The sequence below is a fragment of the Rhineura floridana genome, chromosome 9 (assembly GCF_030035675.1).
Source record: "Rhineura floridana isolate rRhiFlo1 chromosome 9, rRhiFlo1.hap2, whole genome shotgun sequence".
NCBI lineage: Eukaryota > Metazoa > Chordata > Lepidosauria > Squamata > Rhineuridae > Rhineura > Rhineura floridana.
Window position 1 is genome coordinate 30,451,499 of NC_084488.1, and position 15,893 is coordinate 30,467,391.

The window sequence follows — 15,893 nt, forward strand, 5'->3', positions numbered from 1 at the left end:
TCTTGAAGGGAGTTTTTACAATGTACCTGTGTATTATCTGAAGTCCCCCTGTCAGTCAGGCTTTTGAAACAATGTAAGAAAACCTTGCAAGACCAGAAGTGAAAGTGGGATACAAGCAGGCACAAGAGATCCTTCTTTCAAACTGCTTTCATCTCTCTGAAAAAAAGAAGATTGTCTGTCTAAGTCAGGAGGAATCTTTTTCAGTCTGACAGCCAGATCCAGAACTGGCCTACCTGCCAAGGGCCATTTTTGACAGTTAGTGAGGGCACCAACCTGACAATCACTTGTCACTGAATGATGTCAGGTGATACAAATTTCAAGCACAGGAGCAGGCACAAGCTTAAAAGACAGCAGACAGACAAGCCTCTCCCTGATGCCTTATAAAGAGCAAACAAAGGCTTATCTCCAATCTTATGATCTCTAATCTGTGATCTCACAGCGCTGCCCCCTAACAACCCAGCAAAAATGAAGGATTTGAGTCCATTGGGACTGGTTCTTCACATATACTCCAGCCCATTTGGAGTGCTTCATTGTAAACAAAGAGACTTGTCAGTCATAGCACCTCAGGTATGAGGCCTGGTATGGAATTGAGAGAGGAATCTTGAGTGTGAATCTCATTTAATGGGATTTGCTTTCTGAGTAAACGTGTGTAGGACTGGAACTGAACCAGAGACCCATTAGATTGGCTCCCCCAGTCATGGCTCCTGAGCATCTCCTAGTGGGTCACATTCATCCCCACTCCCTTGGAAAAATGCGTCTTTCACATAGGAAGTTGCCTTACACCACATTTCTTTGTCTATCTAGCCCAATTTTGTCTCTGTTCTGCTGACAAGGTCTCTACAAGGTCATGTCTTTCCTATCACCATCTACTTGACTGGAGATACCAGGGACTGAACCTGCAGCCTTCTACATGCAAAGCAGTTGTTCTCCCACTGAGCTACAGGCCCTTCTCCATACTCTTTGGGGGCATGGATATTCTTCACAGTGCCAGGTTTATTTATGGTGCTTTTCTGTAATACATTCCCTACCATTTGCTCCGGACTTAACTGAGAGAGGAGATGAAGGCAGGGGGTCGTGTTGCGGGCAGGCGAGTTCCTTGTTAACATCCCACGCACAGCCACCCCCGGAAACCTCACGGGTTCCCATCCTTTTGCCCTCTGGCAAATGAGAAATTCAACCTCCAACGTGGTCCTAGGAGTCTTTCCACTAGACTCGGCCAGTATTTGTTTACTCAGGAGTGAGCCTGGCGGGCAACACACGCGCCAGACCATGTGGACTGCCGGGCGAGTGACTCCGCTCTGGGTCATTGACCGCCAATTCCCGCGCTTTCCGTGGAAAGGATTCTGTTGAGGGCAGTTCGGAAGGGGACGGCGCTACCTGGAATGGTGCTTCCCCCTCAGTAAGTTTCCCCTCAGTAAGTTTCCCTCCTTTCTTCGCCCCTTCCCCGAAGAACGGAGCAGAGAAGAAGGGCGCCTTACGCGTTTGCATCCCGCAGCAGGTCGCCTCCGAAGCCGACATACCCCATTCCCTCCCCGGGGATCAGAACAATCTTCAACGCCCTTACTAAGGAGCAAGCCCTGCTAAAGACAGTAGAACTGCCTGAGGCGTTAAGGATCGTACAGCCACACGGCGGGTTGCAAGAAGGGGACAAAGGTGGCGCTAGCGGCGGCTGGCTTTCTATTGGCTGAGCAAAGGGACAAGGAAGCGGGCGGGGCTTTTCCCGGGAACCAGGAGGAGGAGTTTGTGAGAACTGAGAAAAGAGACGCCGGAGAGTGGAGGAAGGGCAGAGTGGCTACAAATTTTCGTCGGTGGCTCGTTGCGACCGTCCTCTCGCTTCCTCCTTCTCAGTCCCCATCGCGGCTTGGCCCCAGGTACCCTTGGCCGTCCCCGTTGCCGACGGCACCCTGTGGCTTGCAGTTCTGCTCGCCTCCCCGAGGGCAGCTGCGATGCGCCTGATCCAGAACATGGGGACCATCGCCGAGTACCCCCAGCCAGGGAACACCACCAGCGGAGATAGCTGCGGCTCCGGCCGGCCCCGTCTCATCAAGATCGCCGTGGTAGGAGCCAGTGGTGTGGGCAAGACCGGTAAGTGGAGATGGAGGAAGCCGGGGCCCGCGGGGCAGTATCGGAGCGGAGAGGCGCACATTGACATTCTGCTAGGCATCATTCACATACTACTGTCATATCACAACCACAGAGACCAGGATGAGATGGAAGACCCTAGCGATGCCGCTCTCTCTTCCGTCCCCAAAGAATCCTTCCCTAGGAAGAGAAATTCTGGGGGCACGGAAACGTCCTGCAGGGACAAGAGAGCAAACCTACCGCCGTTGTCAGAAGGGGCTCAGACACCATCTAATGTTACATGGTCCAAAATATGGTTAGACTATGAGGATGACATCCCTTCCAAAGATCAAAAGCCCTCACCGCTAATTTGGCAAGAAAGAGCTGGCTGAGTAGCCTCTTTCTGCTCTTAGGTAGACCACCTGCTGCCGGATGGAGAATGGATGAAGATCAGTGACAAAACACAATAGACTGACATCCCCTAAACCTGCTTCTATAGTTGGCCCCACTTTGGTGATGCCAGAGAATCTTTACTTGGCTTTCACTGAGAGTTAAGAAGAGCCAGCAATTAGGTGTCAAAATGCCTGTTACTTCAGACTAAAAAACCAAAGGTTGGGAGTTTATATCTTGGATCATCTTTTACAGTCCACTCTTCAATCTGTTTACTCTGAAGCCAGTCATACTGGATTTTGTGTCATGTCCTTCCTTGTAAAATATGCTTAGGACTGTTGCCGTTAATTTGCTTGATATCCAAGTTGATATCCAAGTTTCATCTGTTGGCTACTGCTAGCCAAATGTAACTCTAGAAAATGATGCACTCCCTAATGACCTATTGAGCAAGGATGTCCTATTGCTGGGTTTTGGGGCAGGCAGACAGAAACTGGGGGAGGGTCATTGAGCCTTAAACACAAGGAGAGATGGCTTTACCTCATCTTCTTTTTAACCTGCATCTCTGTTTATTACAGCCTTGGTGGTGAGATTTCTCACAAAACGGTTCATTGGAGACTATGAACGCAATGCAGGTAAGAAATGAGTAATGCTGTATTCACAGGTGTGCTTTGCAGTGTATTTTGACCCAGTTACAAACTCAGTGAAGCCTTTGGTATCTTGTTTCCAGAAAGCTAGTCTGTACAATGGGGATTTCACTTGAAGTCACTTTGAAATAGTGAAACTCCAGTGTCTATCTGGCTGCGCACACTGTTGGGCCATTTGCTATGTTATCAAGAGGACAAAAAGAAATATTATGCACTGCCCTACTTTAACTAGTGCAAGAAAAGCACTGCATTGCTTTTTTTACACTACAGCTAAATTGGGGAGTTAACCTCCCCGCATTCTTTGACTTCTGAAGTTTTGCCTTCATTGGCTACTCTTCTATACTACCTACCTGCTTACCCTCTCTCGTGCTCTCCCCTTCCAGTAGAATGAAATGAGTTCCAAGTTAAAGGATCTGGCTTTAGCCCTATAACCTAATTCCACTCCTATCTTTGGGTATTCAGTTTATTTATGTAAATAAATTTGAATTTAAATTCCAAGTCATTTGTCTGCTTTTCCTGAAGAATAAGAAATAGGGGCCTTTCAAGAAATTGCAGGAGAGCAAGTGACTGCACATGGGGTGGAGATGATCCTCAATAATGCAGATAAATGAACAGAGAAATAAGCTTTCAGTGGCCCTCCAGATGTTCCGATCATCCCAGCTCATTGGCCATGGTAGCTGGGGTTGAAGGGAGTTTGGAGTCCCAACAATATCTGGAGGCCACAGACACCCCATGCTTGGCATAAAGCAATGTGTACACCTATGAAAGTGGTATTCCTGGTAAAGTCTCAAACTAACCCAACATTCAGCTTTTGCTATAATAAAGATGCAGCTTCATATTTTATGCACTCATTTGTTAGCATCTAATTACTTATCCTGTACACAGGGAAATCTTCCAAACAGATGTGTGCTTCAAATCTACTTGCATGTATTGGAAGATGAGGAATTAGCCCCTTTCCAGCAATTTGTAATTTTAAGCATTTGTAATAGCTTACAGTCATGTACGTTTGCATCAGGTAAAGCAATTAGTGGGAAGAGAAAAGATAATTAATATAGAATCAGTTTTGGCAAAGGTGTTAAAGTCTCTTGCATAAGGTGAAAGTGCTGCTCCCCCTTCCCATTAGACAAAACATTGTATCTGAAATGGGGGAGGGGAAGACATACAGATTTAAAGGTTTTCACACAAGGCTGATTTGAGTGAAGTAGTTCTTTGAGCATGCAAAATCCCACATTGACAAGGAAGGAGGAGGGCACACTCCAGCCAAAGTGAAGTATTTTTAAATCTCATTGATTGCAATGTGAGAGATCTTAAGGACATGCTTAACTTTTTGCCTGGACTTGATGGAACTTAAATGTGCTTTATTTTGACAGGGGTGTGCCTATAGTCCTTTAACACTAATTAAACTATCTTGCTCCAAACGTTAGCTCTGACTTTCACTTATAAAATTAAAATTCACAAGCAAGCCTGTATAAGAACCTTTTGGCAATGTTAACTAATTGTATTAAGAATTCTGTTATGTGTTTGCCCTAACCCTTCATACCTTGTTGCAGCCTGAGTAAATAAATAATATGAGGATTGCCTAAATGCAATTCTATCAACACTTACCTGGGAGTAAGGCCCATTGAACTCAGTGGGGCTTACTTCTGAGTAGACATGCACAGGATTGTGCTGCCAGTCTTCTTTCCTCTGATGATAGAAAGTTTGCCTAATGAGCCAGAACACCAGTTTTACCAATGGCAGATCTACCCTCAGTAATAAAGACCCTTTTTCATTGTGCAGAAGTTAATGAATCTACATTTATAGTGCATAGTACAGTCACATCTCTGAACCTAGTATGATGAAGTGCATTTTTATTGCTAGGTAATTTATACAGCAGACAGATTGAAATTGATGGAGAGCTGTTTGCAATTCAAGTCCAAGATACACCTGGCATACAGGTGAGTTGTCTTTCTATAACTTCCACAATTTAAAACTTCAGTTTTGGTACCTTGCAAGAAGTGCAGTGCTCCATATATTTATTCAGAAGCATCCCACTGAATTCACGAGGACTTACTCCCAAGTAGATATGCAAAGGATTGCAGTTTTCAGCAGTGGAAGTCTAGCTACAGTGAAAAACTCTTTTGTTGCTAGTAACTAAAGTTGTAAACAGTGAGAGCTTGATAAATGGCCTGTATATAGACCCTTGACAGTAAAAGAAAACAACCCATAATTTCAGCTAAACTTTTGTCCACTTGAAGACACAACCATCATGTTTAGGAAGGCTGACTTTCTTAAAAAAATCTTGCTAATGTGTTAAAAACAGTTTCTTGGCAAACTAAGAAACACTTCATTTTTATTATTCTACCAAAGTGCACTGGAAATCTGGAAAGACATTTTATTGCTATAGCCTAATCAACTTCAGTTTCATAAACACACACAAAAGAAACTAAAAGTCACAGCATTGGCAGCTGCGCTCATTAAAATTTGCTAGGAGTGCTCTTATATTATGGAAAGTTTGAATGTATAGGCATGAATAAGGTCAATTTTTGCCTTTTTGAACTGGGCATTTCTCCAACTTTAAATGGTTCCAGCTCATACGTTTGTTCTCTTCTCCCCCACTCTCAACTCACTGTCTAGCCAGTTAATTTCCCATTCTGTGGCACCACAAAGTCTTTTTCTCTGTGTAGAGTAAAACCTGAATATGGCAGGCTTTAGAATCCTCTAGTGTAGCATTTTTTTTTGCAATTGGATTAACATGTTTTATGGAGGGAGAAAATGACTTAAATGTTTAGAGGCATGTTAACATCTCATAATATAAAATGTAACAGAGGTTGGAGGTCTTCCTTTGCAGACAAATAATTTCCCCACTTATTTCTTTCTTTTTTTTCCAGGTCCATGGACACAACCTTGATTGTAATGAGCAGCTCAACAGATGTATTCGCTGGGCTGATGCAATTGTGATAGTCTTTTCGATCACAGACTATAAGAGCTATGAACTACTCAGTCACTTCCACCAGCACATACGGCAATTACACCCAGGAAACAGAGTACCTGTGGTGGTTGTAGCAAACAAAGCAGACCTCCTCCATATTAAACAGGTGGAACCACAACGTGGACTCCAGTTGGCTGGCATGCTGGGTTGCACTTTCTATGAGGTGTCTGTTAGTGAGAACTACAAGGAGGTCTTCAATGCTTTCCATAGCCTGTGTAAAGATGTATGTAAGCAACAAACCACCAGCACCCCAGAGAAGAGGCGAAGCTCTCTCATTCCAAGACCAAAGTCGCCCAACATGCAGGATCTAAAGAGAAGGTTTAAGCAAGCTTTATCTGCCAAAGTGAGGACTGTCACATCTGTCTGAAAGATCAAAGCAAATGGGATAGTTTTTTCATTCCCAGTGCAGAGTCCTGTAGTTCCAACTTGGAATGTTAATCACTTGCATTACAGCATCCAAATGGGGACAAGAAGGAAAGAGTTCAGATGTTGTTTGAATAGTTGTGGACATAAATAATTTTGTAATGAAGGAACAACACTGAAGCTTGAATTGGCTCCCAAAGAAGTGGTGGAGCATGTACTTCCTTATTGCAAACATGAATATTTGATTGACTAAATGGATTTCATGTTCTGTGGTGGAAGTTAGGTCATGCTGACATTTGCATTATCCTGATATTCACCCAGTAATGGAGGACAGGGAAGAAATCCTCTGAATGCAGTCTTACTGATTAGAATCAACTTGTGCATTACATCAATTAGCTATATGCTGGTACTGGGTGCAAGGTTGGCTTCTTTTATAGTCTTCACTGGAGCCTTAAGTTTTTTAACTCATGGTTCAGAAGCACATGTATTTCATTGAATCAGTAAAAGAAACCAGTATAAAATGTGGGAGGCATTATTAATTGACTGCATTTCTGATAGTGTGATGAGGCATTTTGTACCATGGCTATTCTTTAGTGTAATTTTACAGCTGGATAAACATTTATTCTCTTACTTCCTGTAAGACATTTTTGTCATGATCACTCTTCAGAGACTGATCATTTGATACAATGCTGCAGCTTTTCAAATAAGTCTTTTGGTTTGGATTTCACCAATTATGATTATTTTAAGTTCCCACTTACTTGCTCTGAGCATGGATAAAACTTCCTGTTTCAATCCAATACAATTATTTGCCATAGTCTATGAAGCTAATCCATTTTAGCTGAGACATATCTCCAACTAGGGCATGAGGGCAATTCCACTGTTGTAACTGCAAACAACAGACTTAATATGTTTTAAAACACTGAATTATCAGATGCGTTACACAGGGTCCATAGGATTTGGATTTGAGGACTATGAGCTCATGCACTTTAAAAAAACCACAGTGCTTGTTCCTTAAGCTGTAACTTATTTATTTGTATGTTGACAGCAACTCTTCAGATGGCACACAACTTATTCATTTTGCTCCAGCAATTAAATCAATGTTTTCTCATGTGATTGTTGTATTTTTGTATCCAGCTGCCTAGAAAATGGGAGAGTGGTGGTAAGACTCATGAGAGACAGTGAAACCACCTAAGGTCATTAAGGGGCTAAAAGATATCTTAAATCATCAACCGGGTCTAGGACCGATTATAGGGATTAGAGTCTCAGTTATTTCAGTAACACAACACAAAAAGATGATTAGTGCTTGCCTTTTCCAACAGCCTCCCATACAGAGACTTGTAGTGCAGCAGCTACAGTAGTTCCTGTGCCAGGGCACCTGTCCTCGTTCTTTGACCTGCTTATTGGCACCATTCTATGGGTTGACTGTGAAGACTGTGTACTAGAAATTCCGACCTTTAAAAAAAGGCTGTTGTATAGTAAGGCTTTGTCAAAGTACTGGAGCGTCCTAGGGCCACAAACACCTCCCTTATCAAGAAGAAGGCCCTCCTTTTGCTGATGGGCCTGCTACTACTGCCTAAATCTATATTCCTCATCTTTTGAGATTTATTAATATTTCACTAGTGACAATTATATCATAAATTCGGTATAAGCATAATACAAACTTATCTGTAATATGCAATGCACAGTGATCCTGTGAATCAACCCCACTTTTATGTCTTGAGTCTCAACCCATGCTCCACTTAAGCCTTGGCTGTCTCCATGACACAGCCATCATTAATAGTAGACAGGAGCAGCCTCTCGATGGAGGTCTAGCTTCCCACCAGCCTTTGGGGCAACCACTAGCAGGTAGAAAACTGTTCTATGTGCCGAATCCCATCAAGGAGATGCAAAGAAAAAAAAGAGTTCTGTCATCTGCCTTATTGCATAATTTCCAAAAACTGAATCTATTAATACAGTGTGGCAGAATTGTAATGGTAACCATGGAGACTGCTGCCTTTCTCCTTCCTAAGCATGTCAAAACAAATGCCTTTACAGATCTGATTTGTCACCTGTCCATTAAATAAAGCATGTCAGCACATCCAATGCCTATTGCCATAATACTAAAAAAGTATTTTTCATGTAATAAAATTTTGTCCATGCTTCCAAGTAATGGTTCACAAAAACACATTTGACTGTAATCCAGCTAACAGAAAAGAGCAAATGTAGGTGATCTTCATGACGGCCATGAAATGAAACACCTTTAATAATGGGGCAATCTGCATTGACTAGATTGGAGAAGGCCTAAGCTGGTGCTCTATGTAACATCAAGCAAATCTGCTGGAATGGGTTACCTAAAAGACAGTGTCTCACTATATTCTACCACTGTAAAACTCTACAAAGAATCACTACTTTGCTGGAGCAAAATCAAATTTGCAATTCAGAAAGGAAAGAAAATGTCATCATCTCAGCTTGATTTCTCAGGCACTCTTTTCTAATCTTAAACTATTCTACCACTGTTTTCCAGAAAATTGACTGTAAGAAAAAAATGAGCTATATCCTTACCATTAAACTTGTTATAAATTATAATCTGCTCCTTATATAAAAAAAAGACACAAAGTAAACATTTATATTGCATCCAATAAACCCTTGACTGGTCCAACAAGCTATTCCCATGTGGCTTCTTCCATGAATGTTCTACATTTAGTAGACTCCTGCGGAAAAGGTGCAGTGTTGGTTGGTTTAACATTTGAATGGCTTTTGGTGGCAAAGAATAAGGTAGAAGTATTAGCATACTGTTACCACCCTGAGCTTTTGGGATGGAGCAGGCCAGAAGTCCAATAAATAAATAAAACGGAAAGGGGGGATACTCCCTTCATACAGAAAACAAACCATGTCTGGGGAAGACTTGAACCATTCTCCCTGACATACTAGTTTTCTAAATGGAGGTTTTTTTCCCAGTGGAGCTACAAGTCCAGAAGCCTTTGAGCTAAAGGTCCAGAAGCTCTTATTATGTGAATCTACTGAATGTATAAACTGTTCCTTAGACTGCTACAAACCCTGTGGGTCTAGATGGAAACCCATGGTGCTGTGCACTTCCGATAGCTCTGAAGTAATTCCACACCTTCATTTGGGTAATTAAGTATTCCAACACACAGAATCTCCAGCCACACTGAGATGCATGAATGCATGCTTAGCCATCAAAGGCTTCACATTTACCTTCTGTATAGTACCACTTCGATGAGCTCCACAATGGACCAGTGGGAAAGTTTTGGGGAAGAACTACTAGGTAATTCCACTCTTCTGTCTTTCCACATAAAGCCTATTGGCTAGTAACTAAGCTGCCATTATAAAAACTACCAAGTATTAAAGTTAGCATGCTCTGCATGACAGAACTGTGAAACTGACATTAAGGCACACTTTGCTGTCATGGACACGTTGGCTATGACCCAAAATGCTCAAGGATACACGTTTTCTCCAATGGCGCTTAATATTGCAAGCCAACCTATAAAGGAAAAGCACAGTATAAAAGAAAACGAATGAAGGAAAAAGTTCAGCATGGAAATGGAAGCTCTTGTTGCCATCAAGTGCTCTCTGATCTTTCTACGAAACTGCTATGGGCAGTACAGAATCTTTACTCTGTCTGCACCTGTCAGCAAGAAGAACCAACTGTTAAGCTGGAGAGAAAGGATTTCAGTTAAACACATCACTACAGAGAGAGGAACTGAATGTTGGCTTGACATCACTGAAGCAATGAACAGTGTAGGTTTTGATGAACAGCTCTGGGTACTAGTATAGGTACTTTTCTTGTACAGGCAGCTACCAAATCAATTTCCCCAGTGTTCAGATCAAGATCAGGAGTAATTTCAGGGTCTCTCATTTTCCACAAGAATGTCTCAAGGGATAGGTCAAGGGTTTTGATATTTTTTCCTGCAGGTTGGGCCAGATGCTGATCTTATTCTCGGTTTTTCAAATACCAATGTCTGGCTGGAGACGGTCTGTTGCAAACAGCAACTCCAGAAGGCTAAGTGGAGTCAGGAGAGCCGTGGAGAACACCATTACCTGAAAAGAAAGAGAGAAGTCCATAAAGAATCACAGAAACTAATCCCTGTCACCACTATCAGATATACAAAAGTGTCAGGCACAATTAATAACCAGTAGTTGTGTTTCTGTGGGCAAATACAGCTTAGCTAGAGCTGTTATGTGCTCAGCATATAATTATAGGTAAGCTACTACTGGAAGCATTATAGTCAAAAGCATTTAACTCTGTAGAAGGAATGATTTATATCTATAACCTATGGGGCTATAGTAGTGTTCTTTGCTTTAATTAATTTCCATTCCAGGTCTACCTGCAATTCGTTCCTGCAACTGTGTTAATATTTTGTCAATGAGTTATTCAAGTTTAAAGTTGTTCTTTCTTTTTTGCTTATGTTGAATTTTAAAAAATCAAATGATTTCCCCCCTCCCATATACAGAACAGAATACAAAATTTGCCATTTGTAAGAGATAGTATTTAATCTGTGTCAGGAGTTGTAGAACTGGAACCAGGACCTCTGTGGCTCAGGCATCTATTCACTACTTCCTATGCCACTGGTAGGAAGAGGAGAGTCCAGGCAATACAGAGATACTAATGCCACAGAACTGGATCCACCTGGTCCAGGAAATCAACTGATCTTGGGCAGTCTAGATCTGCTGTATTGCCTCAGTCTAAGCAATTTGTTACTCACCACTGTGCCTCCACACCCTGCCTGCCTGCCATCCAGTTGGGCTGGAAGATTGACGGAAGGCAACATTTGGATCGGGATGCCTGCTGTGACAAATTTTCTTGAGAAAAATTGCTACTCGGTGCTCAATCATAAATTTATTCACATACGCAGTAGGGATGTCAACCAATTAAACATTTTTGGTTGATTAGCAATCTCCTTTTAACTGATTAATCAATTATCCAAATACATTCATGTCTGCAAAGTACCCAAATCTCAGTACAGCTGCTTTCTTGAGATACTTAATGGCAGTGAAAGAGCGCATACAGTTTTGTTTTGTTTTTAAGTTCTCATTCATTGCTGGAAGAAAAGGTAATCTTTAATATTTTGTTCCCCCCCCAAAAGTAATAATGAAACATGCAGTAACATGAAAAATGAAAACAGATGAAAAACATGAAGTGTGCCCTTAACTCTCAGCCTGATTAAAAATTTTTTCCAGTGACTAGTTGATCTATTGATCAAGGCTTGTAACCTTAGCACTCAGACATATTAAATGTATTAAGATAGGCCTAGTGCAATTTTTTTCCATTTCTCTGGGTTATAATTAATTCCAGTAATTACTAATTCCAGTTCGTAATCATTATGTTGTTTTTGCAGGGTAGCCTTGTACTTCTCTGAGATATTCACAGGTATTCAGCACAACCCTAAAAAAAAAAGGAATGTCACAAATAAGCTATTTTCTCTTTGCATTTCTGTGAAAGGTTCTCTTATTATCATCATCGTCGTCGTCAACATCATCATCATCATCTCCTCCTCCTCTGTATTTGACAGTTGCCATGCGAACTGAGCCATATGTGTTTATATTCCAACTAAACATTGGAAGTGATCAGTATCTGTTGACAGGCTCTTTGGTTGTTGCTGAAAATACTTCAGTTTTAACATCCCTAATCCAATTCCTATTTAAAGGGAACATCTGTATTAACTGTGAAATGCAAGGTGTTGTTTGAATGGAATGGTATGCCAATACTAATGTTTTCATCTTGACCTAATGTTTAAAAGTGAATGACAAGAGGTTTCACATAAACAGCTTCAAAAAATGCCAGTATCTTTGAAAACATAATCCTGAACAGGTGGTCAATATTCAGAGACCCAGAAAAATCCAGGTAAATTCAAACAATTTGGAAACTTCATGGAAGAAAGACTTGGAGAACTCTTTTTTTGGGGGGGGCACAGAGTTCCCCTTCCCTCCCACTCTAAAGCCCTTTAATCTCTAATATAACAGCTTTATATAGGGATATAAAAAAACAATGTGTATGTTCTGAATTCTTTGTCTCACAGGCTGACCCATCATTGGTGGGGTCAAGTCGAAGCAAAGCAACACCAGATTCCATGTCACTCCTTGTCAAACCTCAATCCCTCTCAGATAGTAAACCAAAAACCTGGCTACATAGTTTTAACTCTTCTCACTCATTAAACCTCTGCTTATCTTTCAAGCCATAGTAATACATTTGGAGTCTGGATTAACTTGTCCATCAGTGTACTCCAAATTCAAGACCTGCCTGGGACAGCAAAGAACTTGATTCACTACGCTAAGGAGATAATTGAGAAGTTAAATGTAAAAAGGCAAGTTATCAGATGAAAATGTGCTGCTTGAGAAGGCATTTAAGTCTTTGGAACTATTAAATGATCTCTTAACACAAGAATGCCATTAACACGCAAAAGGCATCTTCTCCAACCCTGCATTACTTCGACCCCCACCTTCCAACTCCAACATTTTCACTAATCAAACATGTGGCCACCATGATTTATGACAGAAGTGTTTGCATTCCATTTATATAGAGCACAAGCATATTATTTATGTACCATGGGGATAGAGTAAGATGTCTGCCTGGATCCCTGGTGAATCCATGAAGAAAACTACTGTGAGGCCTTCCTCTAAGATAAATTGGTCCTCCCTATCGATACAGACTTTGAGAGAGAAAGAGCTGGGGATCTCTCTGTGACTGTAAAAAAAGGTTTCAGCTGTAGCCACTGACTCATGGAGAAGACGTGGTTATGCTGTGAAGCTGCACAAAATTTGCATTTGCAGCTTTACAGACAATTAAGCTGACCCTTGCTGTATACACACAAAAATTCACTGAGCAACCAGCACCAAAAGCTGATAAATGTTGGCAGAGCCTGACAAGTGTGCTAGGCAGCTTCCGAAATCAGCCTTCTGTCCATGTTCCTAGTTCTTGAAAGATGCTGGGTAGGCCTCAGATAATTTACAAAGGGTTGGGGGATTCCAACAGGAGGTTGATTTGTAAAATACTCTCTCTTCAAGGTGCAGAATTCTAGAGTCCTTTCTAGCTTCAGGTCTCCATGTTCTTCGTTCCAGTTGAGCTGGTACTGGCTTCTGCCATTCCCTGCTGGGCTTGCATCTTTCCTAGGTCCTCACATCTTGGTAGAGTCATTCACTAGTGTGGTAGGACTGTGTATCTGACAACAGACTGCATTATAGACTTCAACTGCCATCATCCCTAATCAATGACAGTTCTGAGTGGGACTGATGGGAGTTCAAGTCCGACAACACCTGGAGGCTATCTTGTTGGCTAACCCAAGTACAGAATGTCCCTCCACACCCACAGTTGTTTGGAGTGTTATTTGTCTCCTTGGGGAGCAAAATAGTTAGTAGATGGCAGAGTTACAGTATCTGTCCTTTCTTCCTAAGACTCAGTATTCTATCTCACGTGCCCCACTCCGGTCCACGCATGCAGCAGAATGAAGTGGGAAGGAGATGGCAGAATAAACTGAACCACCTGAAGCTGCAGTTGGATGACCAACGTTTTGGAATGCTCCTTCACAAAAATACTCCCTGAATGTAAATAATAACAAAAACCCTAGCACTATAAAGAGAAAGCTGGCTATGAACAATTCTCCTTGAAGTGCTAATTTTCAACCTGCGGGGATTTTATTTTATTTTATTACATGAGGGAGCATTTAACAATGGCACCTCCTACTTGTCATTTGAAGTGGTTCAGCCCACTCTACTGCCTCAGGATTCTACCACCTCATTCTTCTGCAGTTTGAGAGGAGGCCACACTTGGAGCTTTCCAGGTTTGCTTTGCCCTCTGGCACATTTGAAGCAGGGAAATGGCTTTGGTGGATAATAGGGGGCATCTGTGTGATTACTTTTTATTTTTCTGCAGAATGCCATTTCATTCAAGCCCAAAATCAAGTATTTTGTCATCTGAGAAAACTCTTGACATCAACAGAGGCTGAATGTGATAGTTCTATGCCAGTACGTAGGGATGCTGTTGCTTTTAAGATGCTTAAGAGTTTTGTACCTGTACTCCAGGCTTGTGTGCCATTACAAGGTCCTTTACCATTTTGACTTCAGATACTGTCACTCCACCAATCATGAAGATGACCACAAGAGGATGATCGCTAGGGTGTGGACGGCTCACCTATTAAAATAACAGGATAAGATAGTTATGCAAGTTCTACTGATGTTACAACTTGAGTTATTTAATTTTTTTTTAAAGTATATGTTGCCTTTCAGATGAAAATCCTCCCAAGGCAGCTGACATCAAAAACAAAATATAAAACTAAAACATTACACCATAAAACAGAAGCAGTTAAAACTGTTGAGAGTGCCACATTTTAAAAAGCAGGGTTTTTTTCAGGATTTGTTTCAAAGCTAGTAGACAGCATACATATACCCTAGGGAGGAAATTACACAAGCAGGAGGCCATTACTGAAAAGGCCTTCTCTCTTGTGCCTGCCAATCTAATAGATCTTGGTGGTGGACCCACTAGCAGGGACCCCCCTTTTTTTCTAGTTTACTCCTTTGTCTTTCACTTTCAACATCCAGCTATGCAGCATTGCCATGCAGCTTTACCCCTAAGATGGCTAAGCATTTTATCAGATCTGAGGGAAGAGGAAAATGGATTCTCATTGCTTGACAGCAACAAAGCATTCACATGACAGCCTCCTGAATCACCTTTAGGCTGATGATTAGGAATTTTGTTTTTTAAAGCAACTTTTAAAAGGCAGCTTGCTTGATTATTTCTTGAGCCAAATGTCAGTGGTTTGTAAAGCTGACTCATTAATTTGAGTAAGTTAAATCTAAGAGTAACCCCAGGAAGCTTTAAGGTTTGTTTTAATTTTGATTGCATTTTAAACATAGTATATTCATCCATGTTTTATGTCTTGCTAATAGGCATTTTACTGTATTTTCAATGGCTTATGCAATAAATATTTATTGAAGTGGATTATCTCTTGCTGTCTCTCCAATGAAAATATGCCAGTGACAGTTTTATTTAAAATAAGTCTCTGTCTGGCTCTCGTGCAAAGTGAAATTTCTACATTACAGCCACTGTAGGCGCCTGATAAGAATATAACGAAAACATTTGTTTTTTATAGTCACATATCAGCTTTCCATAAAGATAGCAATGTTCTTTTTTTTTTTAACTGCTGTAAAGTCAAGTCTAAAATAATGCCCTTTCTGTCAAATGCGTTTGGAAAGTCTGGTGCCTGGTTGCTTAGCATTTTTCATTAGGGGGAGCCATTTTCAGTTGCCATCTTATGTGAAAAGGTGGGCCATAATGAAAAATAAGGGATAGAACTCATCTTGTTTTTCTTCATTCTTTGACAGAGGAAAATTGTACTGAAGAAGAAACAGGACCAGAGCCTTAAAATGTTATGTCAAAAGAGTAAGAACAAGAACTGAAGATACTGAGTCCAGAGATACTGAGTCCAGAATTGGACCCAAAAGACTGGCTCAGACAGGGACTTGCTGGATGC

General features: G+C 41.4%; 2 protein-coding genes across 2 annotated transcripts in view; one reads left to right on the forward strand and one right to left on the reverse strand.

Moving 5' to 3' along the window:
- Positions 1–1,740: 1,740 nt before the first annotated feature.
- RASL11B (RAS like family 11 member B) lies at positions 1,741–9,046 on the forward strand. Its single transcript, XM_061583926.1, has 4 exons — positions 1,741–2,085; positions 3,027–3,083; positions 4,956–5,032; positions 5,966–9,046. Exons 1-4 carry the CDS (start codon positions 1,947–1,949, stop codon positions 6,431–6,433), a joined length of 741 nt encoding a protein of 246 aa, XP_061439910.1. The 5' UTR covers positions 1,741–1,946; the 3' UTR covers positions 6,434–9,046.
- SCFD2 (sec1 family domain containing 2) overlaps positions 7,413–15,893 on the reverse strand; it is a 226,944-nt gene continuing 218,463 nt past the window's right edge. The window contains exons 8-9 of the mRNA XM_061583924.1: positions 14,435–14,554; positions 7,413–10,467 (exon numbers count right to left, since the gene is read on the reverse strand). Coding sequence (XP_061439908.1) covers positions 10,375–10,467; positions 14,435–14,554 — 213 coding nt within the window. The 3' untranslated portion in view covers positions 7,413–10,374. The remainder of the gene's footprint in view (positions 10,468–14,434; positions 14,555–15,893) is intronic.

What these genes read in the sequence shown, in the direction of transcription:
- RASL11B (XM_061583926.1), top strand. Translation starts at nt 1,947, where the DNA reads ATGCGCCTGATCCAGAACATGGGGACCATCGCCGAGTACCCCCAGCCA. An exon ending in CAGTGGTGTGGGCAAGACCG is followed by an intron (nt 2,086 to 3,026) that starts GTAAGTGGAGAT and finishes TGTTTATTACAG; the next exon opens with CCTTGGTGGTGAGATTTCTC. An exon ending in AAGATACACCTGGCATACAG is followed by an intron (nt 5,033 to 5,965) that starts GTGAGTTGTCTT and finishes TTTTTTTTCCAG; the next exon opens with GTCCATGGACACAACCTTGA.